Raw genomic sequence first — 18,278 nt, forward strand, 5'->3', positions numbered from 1 at the left:
GAGGCAGAAACACATTTGTATCTTGGGCACTTCTCATTTAAATGGTTTAGAGTACTGATGGAAAATGTAAACAGGAGTAGTTAGGTGGTCTTTCTGATGACCAGAAAGAATGACTTTAATGGATTTAGACCTCGGGGAAACACTGGCAGGAAAATGAAGTTTCTTATTATCAGTTTAAATGTACTGTTAAAAGGACATTATTATAGCATAGATGATATCATGGTACTTGAGAATTAGCTGAACCCAAACATCTCGATGTCTTCGTTCTTTTGTGAAAGTATATGTGTTTGTGAATATGTGTAAATAAATGGTGCTGCAAGACAATTTAATAATCTATTTTTTCTTCTATATTGATTATCTAATAAGATAATCGATATTCAACATGACTTAAACAAGCTTCCAAAATGATTTTGCAGAATCAAACATCAGAGTATTTTTGTACCTTTTTATCCCAAATACTTTGTTCTTGGCAAACAACTCAACTAGGTGTGGAAACTTCCCCACATTTCTGACCATTTTTTGCATTTCACAGGGCAAGGGTCTTCTTGGACCACCCGTAAGTAAAATTTTTACAATTTATAAATATCCTGTTGAATGAATCTTTTTAAATATTCAATAAAGCTATATAATGTAATAAAAAGCAATTCAGTGAAAAAAGCGACTGTTTTAATCCTGATGTTGTATATTTATTATGTATGACCCCTCCTGCTACTACTGAGGTTGCTTACTTATGTGGGGCAAGAATTCTGGTGTCTGAAGCCATAGTTTGTTGTTTGGGAGAGTTGCACGTTATCACTCCTTGGATGCTTACTATAGAGGTATTGTATAGTTTAAAAGTACTGTTTAACTTGGCTGTTACAGGGCCCAGCTGGTGCAGCAGGACTTCCTGGGGAAGTAGGTCGTGCTGGTCCACCTGTAAGTACTACTATGTTTGCTAAAATTGTAGCTTTCTTCAATTGGTAGAAGGTACTTCTAGGAAAAAAAAAGAAAAAGAAAAAGAAAAAAGAGTAATTGCTGTGCTGTCTAAACACTATTTGGGTAATAACAGCACTTGAAAACGTACTTTGACAGTGATCACTGATAAAGGAAAGGTTGTGTTTGAAGCTGATCGGAAATAAGGAACAATTAACAGCACAAAAGTCCACCCATTAGGTTAGAATTACATGTTTTGTGTAGTTCCATACTACTCATCCATGAAAATCTAGAATAAAAAAGCTGACCTGCCAGAAGTACTGTAAATGTAAAACTTAACATTACATGCAGACCTTTAGCTTTACTCCTTTCTTCTCACCTATACATCATGGTACATGACTGCACTATTTCTGTTTTTCATTTGCATATAAGTGAACATACTAATTTAGTATTTCTTCTTAGTCTCATTTTAAGTGTGACTCCCTCTACAGACTTTAATGTTAAACTGTGCACTCATTTTTAGCACACTGTCATATTTTGACTCTATACTTTACCAAGGAAAGTGTATATTGAAACCAACTGTTGATCTTCTAATTGAAATCTGAAATAGCTTTAAAATGGTATTTAATGAACCAGCTTCTTAATGCATACATCTCCCTGTGTACTGTACTCATATAAATGAATATAAAAAAGAATATTAAAAAAATGACAATTTGTTTCAGATGATCCATCTAGCTCACTGTCTTTTCTATAGCAAGGGCAATAACAAATATCTAGGGAAGTGTATAGGCTATTTGTAAAATGACACTTTTCTGTCATACTTTCCCATATTCTGGCAGTTGGCAGTTCAGAGACTGCCTGAATCAGTAATTGCATCTGTGCTGCCATTTTCATAAGCTATATATGAGTCTATCATCCATTAATGTAGTCAGTCCCTTTTTGAATCCATTTATATCACAGGCCTCCACAACACATTGTGATAATGTGTCCCACAATGTAATTATACATTGTGTGGAAAAGAACTATTCCTTTTTAGTACTTTCTAAACCTATGGCTCTACAGCTCACGCATAGAGAGAACTAGTGAATCATTTTTTTTATATTCATCCTGTTAATTTCATTTATGATTTACTAAGATGTCAAAAATAATATTGAAATGACAGTGTTAAGTTAAAAGGTGTCCCTGTCAGAATATTAGATTAATTTTAGTTGAAGGTATTCAGAGAAAATAATTGGCAGAGTTTCCACGTTATCTTTACTTCTGAAAGCACTGGACATCAAAACTTCACAAATAGGAGAAGATTCTAACTTGGTAAATTCATCTTGGGCTTTGAAAAAGGCTGGGGTGGTTTTTATTCTCTGAGTTTTGGGCATTTATGCAATTCTTTTAATTCAGATCTGAATTAGCAGTTAAAACACAGAAGAGTGCACAGATGGTCCTGTGAACAGATGTTTCAGCTCCCTAAAGCTGATGGAGTTTTTTGCTTGTTTTGTGTGGTTTTTTTGTTTTATGGTTTTTTTTTGTTTTTTTTTTCTTTTTTGTGGCTCCTATTCTGTAATATGTCTCTCATTCTACTAAAAATATTATTTTTCCCATTCTACTTTGGGAGCCATGTTGTAGATCGATATTTTAGTTGGTTGCTGAGCCTGTCCTTCTGTAGTTACTGAATTTCTCTCTGTTGGTGTGTAGTATGAATACGTAACTGCTGCTTGTCATTGTTACTATGAATCAAGAAAATTATTTTACCCTTTCTTAGGGAGATCCAGGGAAAAGAGGGCCACCAGGGCTACCAGGACCACCAGGTCCTCGGGTAAGTGCCTTTAATATGTACCGATGTCTGAATTATGTATTGGTGCTGTTTAAAAAAAAACTTCCTGAAGTCTTACATCTGAATACTGGCTTAGGATTTAAAGATTTCAGCAGGTTATATTAGTTCATAATGTCTAGAGGCTTGTGTTCAAAGCCTAAAATATGCTCATTTAATCATACCGATAATTAATCTTCCATTTAGAAACAAGTTTCAAGTCTTTTTGGTTATAAAAGGTAGTTTGAAATGCAAACTGAAACTTCTGCCATGATGTCTTCCCATTTCTGCAAATGGCCTTAAACTGTAGCTTTTACAGGTTTTAAACCTCCCTGTAAATGTAGTTTTGGCTGGTCATCACCAGTGGTACTTCAGCAGAGGTAGATTTTTCTCTGTTAGGAGAAAAATTTAATATTTGCCCATGAGCCAGAAATATATGCTCCCAGATGGGTTAAGTTCTAATGTCTTTCTTGCAACCAGGCCTGCTACTTGTGAGGGATAGAAGAAAGCCTTACACCAGTGCTTTGCCTCTCTGGAGGAATGGTTATCTTCTTTGAGCCTCTTGGCTTTTTTAAATCATTCTGTATAAACGGAGACCAGCTCATTCCTTAAACTCCCCTGGGCTTCTCTGTGCAACAGTGTGCTTCTTCCCAGAGGGTTTTAGAGAATCCAGCTGCTGCTGTGAAATCACATTTCTCCCTCTTGTGCCTCATAAGCCTGCCTTTAGCTTCTGTCAAGTATTTGATTTAATACGAGGAATGGCTTCCCCCCCCCCCCCCCCGAGTCCTTCTCACTGCACACTGATCCCTAGTTTATTGCAATTCCATTAACACCAGATATCTCACCCATCCACCAATATTTGTGTTGTGGGAAGTTTGTTTTCTCTGTAAAGATCTGAATCTTTTGCCGAATGGTAGTTAAGTTGGAAAAGTAGAAGTTATTAAAGAAATTGTCTTGGGTTCTGTTGGAGTTTGTGGGAGTTTTTATATATTTGCTCTGAACATAATAAAAAATATGTTTTAGGTGGCTTAAAAAACAAAAATAAGTATTTCTTTTTTCAGAAAAGTTGTTTTAAGTTAGAGGGCAGGATTTTGCAAGCCACTGCAGTCCTACAGTAAAATCCTACAGTGTAGGTGCTTTTCGTGTTGGAGAACCTTTGGTTGATTATAATTCTGATTCCAGCTTTAGGTAGTAGTATTTTCTGTTTTGTGTAATGCCTATATTATTCTGATTCCAGCTTTAGGTAGTAGTATTTTCTGTTTTGTGTAATGCCTATATTATTCTGATTCCAACTTTAGGTAGTAGTATTTTCTGTCTTGTATAATGCCTATGTTATCTAATGAGTTAGGTCTGGCTATTTCTTTTTTACTGACTTTGATTAATTTCATTTAATTTAGGGTACAATTGGCCTGCAAGATGGTGACCTGTTGGTAAGACAGCTGTTAATGTTTTTTAATTTAAATAATACTAGACAACCTTATTCAACCTATTTGGTAGTAACTATGTGGATGCTTTTCCAGTGTCCCAATGCTTGTCCACCTGGCCGCCCAGGACATGCTGGCTTAATGGGCATGAAGGTAAGCAAAACTGTTCAAGTATTCCTTACAGAGTTACTGCTTAAAAGACTAAGAAGGGTAATTGCTGCCTTCACAAAAGGGCAGCTCATTGTTAATTAAAAAAAAACAAACATTGCATCAGTGTGGATGATGGGTTATTTCAACTCTTGACTGCCAAAATAACCTTTCATTGTTGAAGTCTCTTGCTGTTACTGTAATCTTCAGAGTAAAATTTATGTGTGGCTTTGAAGGGATTAGAGGATGTGAATGATTGGATCATTCGCTTTCTGGGCCATTTGTAGTCGGAGTCCAGAAATTGTAAATATTCCTCCAAATCCTTAGTCTTTTTTCCTTCTTTCTGTCCTTCTCAGAGACCTATAACATACTAAATTGAAATTAACATTTTTTGAATCTCATTTTATCTAAGATTTTGTTTTTGTATGTATTCTTTGCTGGTTTCTAGGAAAACTGAAGAAATTGTAATGGGGTAACGTAAAAAGAAATACTAACCAGCCTTGTTAGATCCAGGAGCCACTCCTTTTTGAACATGGCACTTAATATGTGGTGTTAACTAGGTGGATAAGGAGGCAGTGGTGAATGGGGATTGCAAAGGGAACAGAAGTATAGTTCATTTCCCTTGAAATCATAGAATCAACCAGGTTGGAAAAGACCTTTAAGATGAAGTCCAGCTGTTCCCCCATCACTGCCAAAACCACCAATAAACCATGCCACTGAGGACCTTGTCTAGTTCTGAGGAGCCTGTTTATTCTGCAAAACTCAGTATTTTAATTTTTAATAATCCTTATTTATTTATTTTGGGTTTTTTACATTTATTGTAGGGACAGAAAGGTTCAAAAGGAGAGTCTGGTGAACCAGGAAGACAAGGTTATAAGGTAAAGAACAACAACAAAGAAAGAAAAAAAAGAGGATAAACTGTTGGTTTTAGCAAGCTGATAGTAGGTTAGCCTCTTATTCAAAACAGTGTTATATTTTGTTAAAACTAGTAATTGTTTTACCAGAATGCATGAAGAGATACTATGTATCATAATGCTCCAGAATAGCCAAAGGTGATTCTCTCTTTATTCACCTGTACTCCATATTTTATCATGCAGAGGTCACACTTCTCATGCTTTTAATTTTGGTCACTCAATTTAATTATTATGGAAATCATGGCAATAATTGAAATAAAAGTTATTAATTGGCAATCTTCCAAACATTTAAATACAGAAGAACTCCTTAAATTATTTTATGGCACACATGAGTAGCAACAGGAAGAATGAGAGGGGAAATATTACAGTAAAGAGGCCAAATCCAATTCCAAATCCAATTCAGCCTGAAGGCTAAAATGAGCTCTTACAAGGGGTTTCCTTTGAATTAACCTTCTTTAATATTGAAGTACATGTAAGAAAAGTTGAAAAGATTTGCGCTGCCTTGGTATATGCTTCAGTGCTGGAGGAATAACATCAGAGACAAGCTTTAAACCCCTCCTCTTATCTCTATTCCTAAGCATATTGAAAAGAATATTAATTTATTGTATACAGCTCATCTACTTACTTTGTCCTGGATGTTGAACAGTTGGCTTATCCCTTTTTTGCAAATTAAGCTGTCAATTTAAACTGTCATGGAATCATACAATCATAGAATAGTTAGGGTTGGAAAGGACCTTAAGATCATCAAGTTCCAAGCCCCCTGCCATGGGCAGGGACACCTCGCTCTAAACCATATCACCCAAGGCCTTGTCCAACCTGGCCTTGAACACTGCCAGGGATGGAGCATTCACAACCTCCCTGGGCAACCTATTCCAGTGCCTCACCACCCTAACGGGAAATAATTTCCTCCTTCTATCCAATCTAAACTTCCCCTGTTTAAGTTTTAACCCATTACCCCTTGTCCTATCACTACAGTCCCTAATGAAGAGTCCATCCCCAGCATCCCTATAGGCCCCCTTCAGATACTGGAAGGCTCCTTTGAGGTCTCCACGCAGCCTTCTCTTCTCCAGGCTGAACAGCCCCAACTTTCTCAGCCTATCTTCATATGGTAGGTGCTCCAGTCCCCTGATCATCCTCGTGGCCCTCCTCTGGACTTGTTCCAACAATTTCATGTCCTTTTTACGTTGAAGACACAAGAACTGTACACAATACTCCATGTGAGGTCTCACAAGAGCAGAGTAGAGGGGCAGGATCACCTCCAGTTCCATTAATATACACTATCATTGCTATGAGAGAGGTTATCATCTAATCAAATAGGGATTTGACTAGGATAAGACATTTTACCATTTTAATTTTCAGAAAGTTCTGAAGTGCAATGTGGTATTGTGGTGTAGAGCTACTAGCATATCCAGTCTATTCACATGTATGAGTGTATTGAAGAAAAAGAAAGAAAACCTAGAGATTGATGTCAAGTCAAAAAATGAATGACAGATTAAGAGTAAAGTAATAATTCTGCTTTATACTGGGGTTGCTTTGAAATTACCCTTTTGAATAATAGTTGAATAGAATGTGAACCTAAATGAGTATCTGTCTATATTCTGAGGATGTAGTGTGACTTCATTTGGATTTCCTTCAAGCAGGACGTGGTGACAGAAAACAGTAAATGGTAAATTTACCTCTTACAATGACAGAGCAATTACATGTGTTGTGGGATAGCTACAGATGTATTCCTTTTGCTTTCCCAGGGTGAAGAAGGGGACCAAGGACCCAGTGGTGAAGTGGGAGCTCAAGGCCCTCCAGTAAAGTATTTCCTCTTCAATGATGTTGCCCGTTTGCTTTATTATGTCGTATAATTTTTTCTTCTTATTGTAAGAAAACAAATATAAAGTCTCCACACACCTTTCACTTTATTCTGCCATATTCTCTTCGAGTGAACGTAGAATTATTGACGTTCGAACCCAGGACACCTCCAAAAAGCTACATCATCACTTTGCACAAAGCTCCAATCTGTTCTATGGAAAGACTTATTTTAAAAAGTATTTAATGTCCTAGATTTTGTGTTGTGCCTAGCCTGTTGTCGTGGTTTAAGCTAGTTGTCTGGTTTTCGTTTCATTTTTTTTGTTTGCTTGTTTGTGGGGCTTTTTCCCCTTTGGCCTTCCATTCCATAATTTTGTTGACTCTGACTTCATCCTTGCAAGGCCAGTGAAGCAAGAACCTGTTTAAAATGTGGTTAACTGTGATATTCAGGCTTAGCTAAGCCTTGAGGATGAAGTAGCAGCCACCAAAGAACAGATAGCCCCCTGCCTCCCCTTTTTGCCTTTTTGCATGGCCGAAGAAGCATCCTTCAATCTCGTCTATGATTTTGGAATTATTTTCTTGTACTGCTTAGCTTGACTTCTTTGTTCTGTCATGCAGCTCGTTGTTTCCTAGTGAGGAACTCTTCCTGTGGCTTACGCAGCTGAATAGGCAATAGGGAACAAAATAAAGGGGTCATTCTAAGGAAGAGAAATAGGCATAACACAACTTCTGTAGTTTATTTTCTTATGGGGTCTTATGTTTTTTCATGAGGTGTGAAACTATTTCTTTATACCATTGGTGTCCACATGTGATATTATACTTACGTTGATGCATATGACATCCAAATCCTAAATTAGAGAATTCTCTAAGAACATAAGGCAACATAAAACTCTGGATTAGGACCAGAGAAAGATAAAGAAAGAACAGAGGCTAAGTAATGGAATGAGTATAATCCTTTTTATGTCTGATGCTGAAGAAAGTATCCATGGCACCCTAGTGCAGAGAAAGTACTTGTATAAGATGCAGCTTCTGCTGTCTCAAGGACTTGTGGGAGCCAATTCATTTAACTGAGTTTGTTAAAGTTCTTCAATTACTGTGAAATAAATAACACAACAGAATTAAAAACCAATTAGAGATTGACTTTTAATTTTATTTTAATGCCTTTTTTCATTACTCGTCACTGTTTTGCCAGTTGATGACCTTAAAAATAAGCTGTAAAATAATAGTTTCTTATTAAATGGTAGGATTGATAATATGTAGAAAGTGATGTCAGATAGGCAGCCTATGAAAAAGTGCATAGACAGTGCCTTAGAGGAACAGATGGAGAGATGCTGTAGACTGTTGTATATTCTTGTATGTTTCTTACATAAATGAATATAAAGTTCACAGTCAACAGAAGGGATTAGGAATCTGGTCTCCACAGCAGCACCTGCAGTCCAACACTTTTATGTAATGCATTGACAAGAAGACTTGCATAAGATAGCCACCTCTGGGAGGTGTTGCTTTTGATAGAAAGTGGTGGGTACTGAAATGTGCCTACTTACATGTCTTATCTTGGAACAAGCATTTGACTGTGTGTCTCTTCCTTGTTGGGCTGCTGAATCACTGTTGCGTTATCATGATTCTTCTCATGTTTTGGGCTGACAAACTTATAAATGTTCCCTGCAAGATTCCATCAAATTTCATTAGAGGCAAATAAAAGGGCTACCCAGCAAGGTCAAGGAGTAGGTTTGCCTTTGCCACACGAAAGTGCCTGTAGCTGTTTCATTAACACAGTTGTAATGCATTGTTCTTGTTGAAGGACAAACATGTTATGGCTGAGCATTTGGTCTTTGCAGAGAGGAGACCTATCATGTAGTTTCAGTCTCCTGGGCAGAAGAAAAAACTGAAGCCGAATTTCCTACAAGAGAGTATTTTGAAAGGAAGTGGAAATAGTTATAATACATCCTGCTGTACTAGAAACAGTACTAGAAGTCTACTCAGTCCAGCCTCTCAGGTGTATAAACTGACTGCCTGTATTCTTAAAACCCTTGCCCAGTTTTGTCTACATTTTGAGTTCTATAAAGACTGATGCATCAGACTTTTTCTCCTGCATCTGTCCCATACCCTGCTTAAGGCAACTCAGCATTTCTGCACATGTGGCTTTCACGTGTTCCCAGACAGGGGGAATGCTTCAACTCTGAAGTGTTTTTTTCAGTACTTAATGTGTTTGTGATTGTATAATTCAACATAATAGTTTTGTTATTCTTTTTAAAAGTCCTAAATTAGTAAAATATCAAATTACCATCCAGAATTAATATTCTAATACAGAAGTAGTTGGATTTCTCCTTTTATAGTAAGCAAATAGTAAAATAAGCAAAAAAGAAAGCATAGAATAGCTGTGATGAGGAGATTTAAGCATAATTTAAATACACTTTTCTTATTTTCAGGGCATCATAGGTATCAGAGGTATAACCGGTATAGTGGGACCTAAAGGTACCAAAGTGAGTATTAACCTTTCTTTTCATAAAATACCCTGGATTAAAAAAAAAAAAAGTACACGCCTGAATATTTTTAAAGCTTATTTAAATGTATCTTTTTTCCCCCTCTGCATTTTCTCTCTCCTGCCAGCTGTATTTCCATAGCTACTGTAATTCTGGTTAAGAAGAATGGCAGCTTTGTCCTTCTGCTTAATGAAGTAAATGTACTCAACATATTTCTGATTATTGGATTTGTAGTATTTTGGCATTTGTGCAAGTGTATAGTTGGCATGATAACAAGATATAGCAGTTATAAACTATAGAATGTTTTATTTAAAGCTAAAATTTATTAAACAGTCCCTCCTGTGATTTGCATCTCCCTGAAACTTTTGGCTTCCACTGTCCAGTTTTTGTCAGGGCTTTTTAATAAGGGTTTGTTCTTTTTCTATTCTTTCTGTCTCTTGTATCTTTTGTGTCTTAAACTGCTGCCAGTAGGATTCATGTTTATGTGGGCTCTGACTTTGCCTGGTATTTTTCCTGCTGTTCATCAAAGTGTTTCTAACTGTTATTTCAAAACAGACTGTTACATTTATATTCTTATGATCTTGCTAAATCTATATGGTAAAAGTTTCTGGAAGAAGTAAAATGTAGGTATCATGCTATTGTCTCCTTCTCTAGAAACGCAGTAACAAAAACCTTTGATTGTCTATAGAATCATTGAATAGAATTATAGAACAGTTAGGGTTGGAAAGGACCTTAAGATCATGAAGTTCCAAACACCCTGCCATGGACAGGGACACCTCACCACCCTATGCTAAGAAACATCAGATTTGTCCTGATTATGAAGCTTCTCATGAGTGATCCTTCCCAACCTCTCAGACACATTTGCTGAACTATTACTATCTTAGTTTGCTTTGCTGGCCCTCGGATCTTCTGATTCTTCATATTATTTGCCTACATTTTTGTGCTGTTTTGTCTTTTTGGAATGTTTGCTACCTCTGTTTGACAAAGGAGTTCTTTATTCTCTGTGAATGTTTTAGAAAACATTTTTTTTTTCCCTCTCCATTTGAAATTACTTGAATTACTTACTGGGTAGCAATTGCATTAATTCATTGAAACATATGCAATACAAATAACTGCACTGCACTTAATGATTTTTCTTTTCACGTTTTGACGCTATTCTATTATGTGGTGAAGACTAACACATTAAGGAAGATACAGACCTTTTCTGAAGTAGTGTGAAAAGGTCTACGCCATGCTCTTCCACATGACTATGTTTTAAGAGAATGAACTGAATGTAATATTTTTGATTTTTTTCCCCATAGTTAAAAAATATTTGCTTTCATAACTCCACAAAGAAAAGATGATGTAGAAAATTTGCATGTCCCAGTGAACCAGGAAGGTGCCTAAGTTGTTAATGTTTCAGCACTTCATTTTAATGTTTGTGTTATTGACTTGTTTTGTAGGGAGCTCGTGGGCTTGATGGTGATCCTGGTCCCCAAGGCCTTCCTGGTGCACCTGTAAGTAAAGTGTGTGTTTGCCAAACACTTCTCAGGGTCTACCCAGTTAGATGCTGAGTCCTGAAACTTTGTGGTTGTGAATCAGAAAATCCTCTGATTAATCCAATTGTGCTGATTCACCACAGGTGAATAAATGATATGACAATGGTGTCAAGTCCAGAATCTCTTACTGTCCCCAAGGAACCATGGGGTAGATGAACACCTTTTAGCCTCTTAGAATGTTAGTCACCTCTTCATTCTGAATGCTACATGGCATTAGAGGGGCTTGGATTTTTTCAGGGTTTAAACTGGAAAATATTCGTTAGACCAAAACCTATATAGTGCAGTTTGTACCCCTTTTTTAAATTATTAATTTTTTATTTATTAAGTTTTATTCCTCCCTGCTCCCCTTCTCCTCCCCTCTCTCCCCCCCTTGGAATTTATGCTTGGAATAGCCAGTAACTATATGAGTTGAGGAATTGAATGCAACATTGCTCAGACACTACTGGATTCCTAGGGGATGGCTTGAGTTGTGTTTTTAAAAATATCTTAATACTGTCAGATGCAGTATTAAGAAACTACATTTTAAATATGAGTTTATGAGTTTAAGATGTTTGCTCTAACTAAGTGTGAATTGTACTGCTGTTGAGTTACTGGAGGTTTCAGCTGCAGTGAAAAATAATTATAGAAAAATAATTTTTTTTTCTTTCCCCTGTAGGGTGATCAAGGCCAGAGAGGTTCACTGGGAGAGGCAGGTCCAAAGGGAGACAGGGTGAGCGCAGACAAATTTCAATTCATGTTGACTTGCAACCTTTGGTTACTTATAGCATATGAACATGAAGCATAATAGGTACTCTCAAAGTAATGCATATCTGAATGAATATGTGTTGAAATTCTTCATTTCTATCATTTCAGTGTGTTTATTTTCATTAAAAAAAATGTTTTATTCTTAGGGTCCTCAAGGTACAAGAGGAATAAATGGTCTCCCTGGGCCTAAAGGAGAGTCTGTATGTATATTTCATTTCTTCATGTGTTTCATGTTGTGCTAATTTGTATATCGGAGTGCTTGGGAGAAGTCTCTCCAACAGTACATTAGGTTTTTTAAAATCTTTTTATTTGTTTTTCTTCTTCAAGGGCTTACCAGGAGTTGATGGCCGGGAAGGTATCCCTGGAATGCCTGGAGCAAAAGTAAGGCACATTTGGCACATATCTGAGCTTTGGTAGTCCCTAGATTTGTTCACTCATTTGTGGCTTTCTACTGTGCGTAAAGCCACAAGCTGAAGCACATTATTAGCGTAATTGAATGAACTTTCCCTTCCTGCAGATCCCAAAGTGCTCCAGCTCTGTGTTCCTAAAATAATTTTTTCCCTTTTGTTTGATTTGCATCTATTACAATTTAAAATGTTTTTCAGGGTGAACCAGGAAAACCTGGAGCTCCAGGTGATGCAGGGCTTCAGGGACTGCCAGTAAGTATTTGCTGTTTTACCTTTGAAAATTAGGCTCAGTTAAAATTACAGAAAGGCCATATATAGGTTAGATTGATGCTGATATCAGAGTAATTTAATTTACAAACTGCCAGCTGTCAAAAGCTAAATGGAAACTTATTTGAAACACTATGCTGTAGGAGTAATTGCTGTGAGGGTATAGTGAAGGAGCTGTGTTAAAATAGAACTGGAAGTAAATTTGTAATACAAAGTGAGCTCTTCAGCTTGGAAGAAAATTTAGTAAAAGCATACTTGCTATGAGCTGTTGCACAGAAGTAAGGAGGGGATGAAATGTATACATAAAGTATCTGTTAAGCTCTCTTTCTCCAGTCTCAAAATACTGGAACCAAGAATCTATTTCTAGTTTAAGCTAGAAAAAGCCACAACTCCTCAGTTTTTCATGCTCCTCTTGCCAATTTATACAGTAAGAATGCTACTACTCCTTATCTGTTATTTTGTAAATAGAAAGAACTCAAGCTTGGTCCATTATTGGATGAAAGTGCTTCAATATCAAATAAAAGGACTAGAAATGCTTTAACATGAGACAGATATTTTTAAACACCATTTCAAATCCCCTTAACAACAGATAAAGACTGTAAACGTAAATTCTTTCAGGGTTTGCCAGGCTCTCCAGGTGTGAAAGGCATTCCTGGACCAAAGGTAAATCATCTTGAGTACTGACTTTCTTACAATACTGTATTTGTGCTCACCAAGTTCTAAAGTAACCAGTGAAATTAAATTAACTTTCTGTTGTGGTAAGACAAACCTTTGGCTGAAAGAATTAAATATATTCTTTAATCAACTCTAGTCCTGTGCTTTTTCATGATTCTTTTGCTATGTGATGTGGTTTTCATGATTTTAGGCATTAAATAATACCTAAAAAAGCCATTTCCTTTTAGATTTGTGGAAATCATTGCTATAGGAGGCATGTGAGATGGGTACCTCACTACAGTTTGGAATGAGTGATCTCATAATAAGAATAGTATTTATAGCTTCTCTAAGTTGATTGAATCACAGAGATTGTAATCTCTATTTACATACCACCAGACTGCAGCAGCAATCCCAACTAAGTTTAAAAAAGTGTTGTACGCTTGAGACGATGGAATGTTTCAGACAATCATGCTCAAGTTTAAGTAACTGAAATAGAAAACTAGATTGAGACATGAATTTCTTCTGAAATTACATGAAATGATATTGCCTTCTATGCTTTGAGTACAGCAATCAAGTCTATTTGGGATTTCTCAGGATGTAAACAACAAAAGAACTAAAACCTGACATTTGAAAAATTGGAAGGAATTAGATGAAAGTTAAATGAAAACCAAAATAAAGGTGGAAGTTAAAAACTGAGTACAGGCTGGGTTGTTTGGTTTTGTTTTGTTTTTTTTTTGGGGGGGTGGGTTTTTTTTTGTTTGTTTGTTGTATTTTTTTAATAAGATCTTATTGATTTCCTTATTTTTTATTTTAAAATGAGCAGTAAAACATTTCCTTAGCTGATATTTTCATCTTTTGTCCAACAGGGTAATACAGGTCGTCCTGGAATGTCAGGTTTGATGGGAAATTCTGGGAAACCGGTAAGATCATTAATCTTATCCAAAAGAGCTAGATAAATGAGAAGTCTTGCACTGTGCAAAACATTGCTTTTCAAATGTGTTGCATTCTTCGTATCCCCAAAACAGGGTGAACAGGGGCCAGAGGGAGAAGTAGGTCCAACAGGACCCCGGGGACCACCAGTACGTATTGAAGAAATTTCTAACTGAGTGTATGTAGTATTGCAGTGTCTCAAGTTATGGTTGCTGAAGTTAACCATGAGGTAGAAATATTGTTCAGCACAGGTGCTAATTTTTAAGGTAAATACTAGGTGTTCTTTAACCCCCTTCTGTGCCAGGTGGATGCGCATCATCACATAGAGAAATATAGAAGCACATGTCAAGTGATTGTTTCTGGCTTTGATGGTAAATTACATTTTAAAACTTTGTTTGTGTTCTTCTGGTCTTTATTTCTAAATATGCTAAGTAAAAGACCAAACAGAGGGAATGAGAGTGGTTTGTGACAAAAAGCTGGAACCAAACTCTTGCTCTTCCACTGTAATAGTCAACTTCCGTTACTGGTGTTGAAAGGCTTAAATCCACTAGCTGTAAGTGCAAGATCACTTGCTCTTTTCTTTAACTGTTTCAGCCCCTTAAAGAAGCTTCTGCAGTATATCAAAAGGCTTAGCTGTATGTTACAAGGGTTTGAACTTTGGTATTAGTGTTCAGAACATGATTTTTTTTTTTATTCAAACCTATTTCTAAGGCACATAATGTGAATAGTGAGGCAGGGTATGAAGGAAAGGTAACTGTCCTAACTGGTAAAGAAAATGGCTAGAGACTGTCCTCAGCCTCCTTGGTCAACTGGCATGATGCGGTTTGTCTTCATACTGCTAAACTCCCTTAACCCCCCCTCATGTCTAAGCAGGCTGGGTACAATCAAGTTGCATATGGGGAACAGCCTCTTGCCTGTGTTCCCCAAACTGTGTTCTTGGGTGTTACCTAGGGAAGTCCAGTTTGCCCAAGACAAAAAAAAGCTAACCGTTTATCATGGGTGATTGTGGGACGCTGCTCAGGCCTCTGCCTTGGCCCTTTCTGCTTGGCATAATTAATGTAGTTATACTGAAGTACAGCATTTTTCTCTAACTGAAAACACTGATGTTGTAGGGGTTTTTTTTACTGGAGACTTTCCTTACCACTAGAAAGATTCAGAAGACTGCAGAAATCATTGCTGGGCAGATAGCTTGGTGCAAGAAATAGGTGTGCTAAGGCAAGTGGTGTTTGCTGAGGCACAGTGGTGAAGACACGACAACTGCATACTGGAGAGTCTGCTGAGCACAGATTTCGGATTTCTTCTACAGTAGGCCTGTCATGGACTGCAGTAAGGCTGAGCTAATTTGCTGTTGCTGTTCATCCTTCTGTGAGGGATGAGAGGGTCAGTGACTTGAAGAAAATTTTAATGTACCAAAAGTCAGTCTGACAACACTGACAAGGTTCCAGGCTCTGTAACCAATTGCTTTTGCAAGCTTCTCTCTTGCCATTCATACCCTAGGGATACTTTATTTGAATTTGCTGAGCTTCTGCTATCATACAATGACATAAGTTTTACTCATATGGTTGTTGGGTTATCCTCATACAGGGCTTACAGAGTTATTGATAGGGATACATTGGTAAAGGTTTTTCATGGGTGAGGAATATCTTCTGTGAATTAAGTCTTGAATAGACAACAGCAGTGAGTCAAGTAACAGGTTTTGTTTGCTTCTGTGGTTTGTGTTATTGTGTGCTAGGTGCATTAATTCACGAGCTTATGTTTATTTTAAACTAAATCTTTGTAGAAATGCTGTGTCCACAGGAGCCTATGAATGATACAGAAAGTAGATTTTATGAGCATAAAATTACTAGGATGGAATACAGGTATCTCCATCTTCCAATATACCCAACTTGCAAACATTTATTTTTTGTTATTGCTTGTTTTTTAAAGTGTTGAGTGCACTAGAAAAGGATTTAAGCCCTGTACTTGAGCGAATATTTTGCATACTTGTAATGGGAATAAGTATTGTGATTGAATCAGACCAAAGTATTTGCCCACTCGGATAATGCACTGTAATCTGCTAAACTATGCTTTTAATCCTTTCAATGTGAACATGAATTTACAAAATCAGCAGTCCATAGAACAGGAGTTGACACACAAGGTTAATTATTAGTAACCCTGTAGTCAAATACTTAACGCAGCATAAATACAATGATTTTTCTGTTTATCAATCCAGAGACCAGAAAGACAACTGGATATCTTGCCTTTTTCTCTCTTTACTAAGTGCACTTATTTTGGAAAATGTGTGAACATTAGAACAAAACCATGATTGATATAAAATAAGGAAGTTAATGATGATAGTAAAGTAATTTTGCTTGTAGAACATCAAATAGTAATCTACTTCTCATCTATAGTTCCTTTAAAGCTATAAAGAGCCCTGAATAATAACTATGTTTAGCTTCCTTCTGCTCGAGACTACAGGCAGCATTTGACTTTTCGTTTTGGAACACTGGAAAAGCAGTCCAAGTTGAGTTTGTGTTTATTTTCAGGGCAGAATAAAGAGTGTTTTCTCTTTCTTCAGCTGAATGTACATGTAGTAGACATATTTGAGCCTCAGATTTTAGGACTCTGCCTTTAGATTTCCAGGAAAAATATCTGCTAGTTAAATAAATCTACATGCCATGATTTTCAAACTTCTAAAACTAGAAATTTCTAAAATAAGTTGAGAAAATCTTTTATAATTGCTCTGAAGAGAATTTTTCTTCTGAATACTTTTTATATTTTTTTTTTCCCCCAGATTTTGACATTTTCGCACAATTTTAACATTTGATAGTTTTTGACTAAAGTTTTATGGCTAAATACTTTCAAAGTCTGGGGATTTTATGGTTACTGTTCAGGTTATTTTTCTTGTTCTTTTTCTTTCTATTTTAAATTTTGCTCTTTAGCACTCACCTTGGGGATTTTTTTGTTTTGTTTCTTTCTTCTTCACCCTTTGTTCCATTTCAGTTTTGGTATAGAAGACTCAAGGGTGGGGTCTTCCTTGGAGCTGGAAAAAATCTTGATGTTTTGCACAATATGGAAAACTTCTGTCTTTAATGTATTGCTCCATGGCAGAAGCCCCATGAAAGACCCTCTTCACTCTCCCATTTCACTTACCACTTTCTCTGTATCATTAGTGGGGAAAGACAGCATGGCTGGTCACTCCAGGAGGGCCAGAACTGCAGAGGAAGGGACATCCAGCGAAGGTTTATGGCAGGGCTAACAAGGCTCACTCTACTAAACATGGATAGCAGGCTGGTATCTGCACTGAGCAAAAAAAAACCATCAGTGATTTGATGGGATAAATTAATGCCGCTGTACCATTCACCAGGTAGCCTGCAGTATCCTCTGGTGGAAACCATGTTATTTAAATGCAATTTTCATTACTAAACAACCTTGGAATGTATTTGGTTTAATATTGTTACTAAGCAGGGGATTCAAATTTTGGTCTTTTGTGAGTCTGTAAAAATTGACAGCTTCACAATGAAGATATTAAACTATTGAAAGCAAGATAACTGGCTCTCATTAAAAATGAGCAAACTCATGTGCTGGGAGACTCTTATCTCACCAGTGACAAATATCCCTTGGAGAAAATTACTTTGAAAAATATCACTTCAGTATATCATTGTTTTTCCTTGGGGAACTAAGTGGGGACCTGAGCAGGAAAAAAGCCACAAACTTCTGTTTATTTGGTGTATTATTCACCTGTTCAGTAAAACAGAAAAACAGCTGAGCAACATGGAAATTTTGTCATTCGTTCCTAAATCAGACATATTCTCCGTTCCGCTCTAGCTGTACTGTTGGTTAACCTTATGGTTGATTCACATTATGCTAGCTAATCCAAGTAATTACCAAACCCATTTGTGATTTAAACCTTTCTAAGCCAGTCATCATGGCAGGTGGCCCAAAGGAAGCAATTCCCAAACATCAGAGTGTCATTCCTAATCAGTGAAGTTTAGCCAAGCTCTCTAAGCTGCTTAACCATTTTCTGTCATATTTGTGGAGATTTAGTAAGATTTAATTTTTCATATTGTGTCTGAAGAAAATACTGACCCCTGCCCCTTCTTTTTTTCATACCTTGTTTTTCTTCAGCTATTTAACCTTTACACTGCTAGCATTTGGAGAACATGTATCCCATCCTGTGTTTCTGCAGTCAAAAGATTGCTTGGAACATTTAAGTAAGCATTTAAATCAAAGTTCAATACTTGCCTAGCAAATTGAGCAAACTCAATGTATGTGTAG

The 18,278-nt window shown here is 36.8% G+C and overlaps 1 protein-coding gene across 2 annotated transcripts in view; it reads left to right on the forward strand.

Moving 5' to 3' along the window:
• Positions 1-18,278, forward strand: part of COL9A1 (collagen type IX alpha 1 chain) — a 67,269-nt gene that overhangs the window by 28,665 nt on the left and 20,326 nt on the right. For both annotated transcript variants that reach the window (XM_061358573.1, XM_061358572.1), the window contains 16 exons: positions 533-556; positions 862-915; positions 2,669-2,722; positions 4,114-4,146; positions 4,237-4,293; positions 5,112-5,165; positions 6,947-7,000; positions 9,428-9,481; positions 10,924-10,977; positions 11,675-11,728; positions 11,910-11,963; positions 12,091-12,144; positions 12,369-12,422; positions 13,056-13,100; positions 13,958-14,011; positions 14,117-14,170. In XM_061358573.1, coding sequence (XP_061214557.1) covers positions 533-556; positions 862-915; positions 2,669-2,722; positions 4,114-4,146; positions 4,237-4,293; positions 5,112-5,165; positions 6,947-7,000; positions 9,428-9,481; positions 10,924-10,977; positions 11,675-11,728; positions 11,910-11,963; positions 12,091-12,144; positions 12,369-12,422; positions 13,056-13,100; positions 13,958-14,011; positions 14,117-14,170 — 807 coding nt within the window. The remainder of the gene's footprint in view (positions 1-532; positions 557-861; positions 916-2,668; positions 2,723-4,113; positions 4,147-4,236; positions 4,294-5,111; positions 5,166-6,946; positions 7,001-9,427; positions 9,482-10,923; positions 10,978-11,674; positions 11,729-11,909; positions 11,964-12,090; positions 12,145-12,368; positions 12,423-13,055; positions 13,101-13,957; positions 14,012-14,116; positions 14,171-18,278) is intronic.

The sequence above is a fragment of the Neopsephotus bourkii genome, unplaced genomic scaffold, assembly GCF_033783945.1.
Source record: "Neopsephotus bourkii isolate Nb327-2 ecotype Australia unplaced genomic scaffold, CSIRO-AGI_Nbou_v1 NB_947, whole genome shotgun sequence".
Lineage (NCBI taxonomy): Eukaryota > Metazoa > Chordata > Aves > Psittaciformes > Psittacidae > Neopsephotus > Neopsephotus bourkii.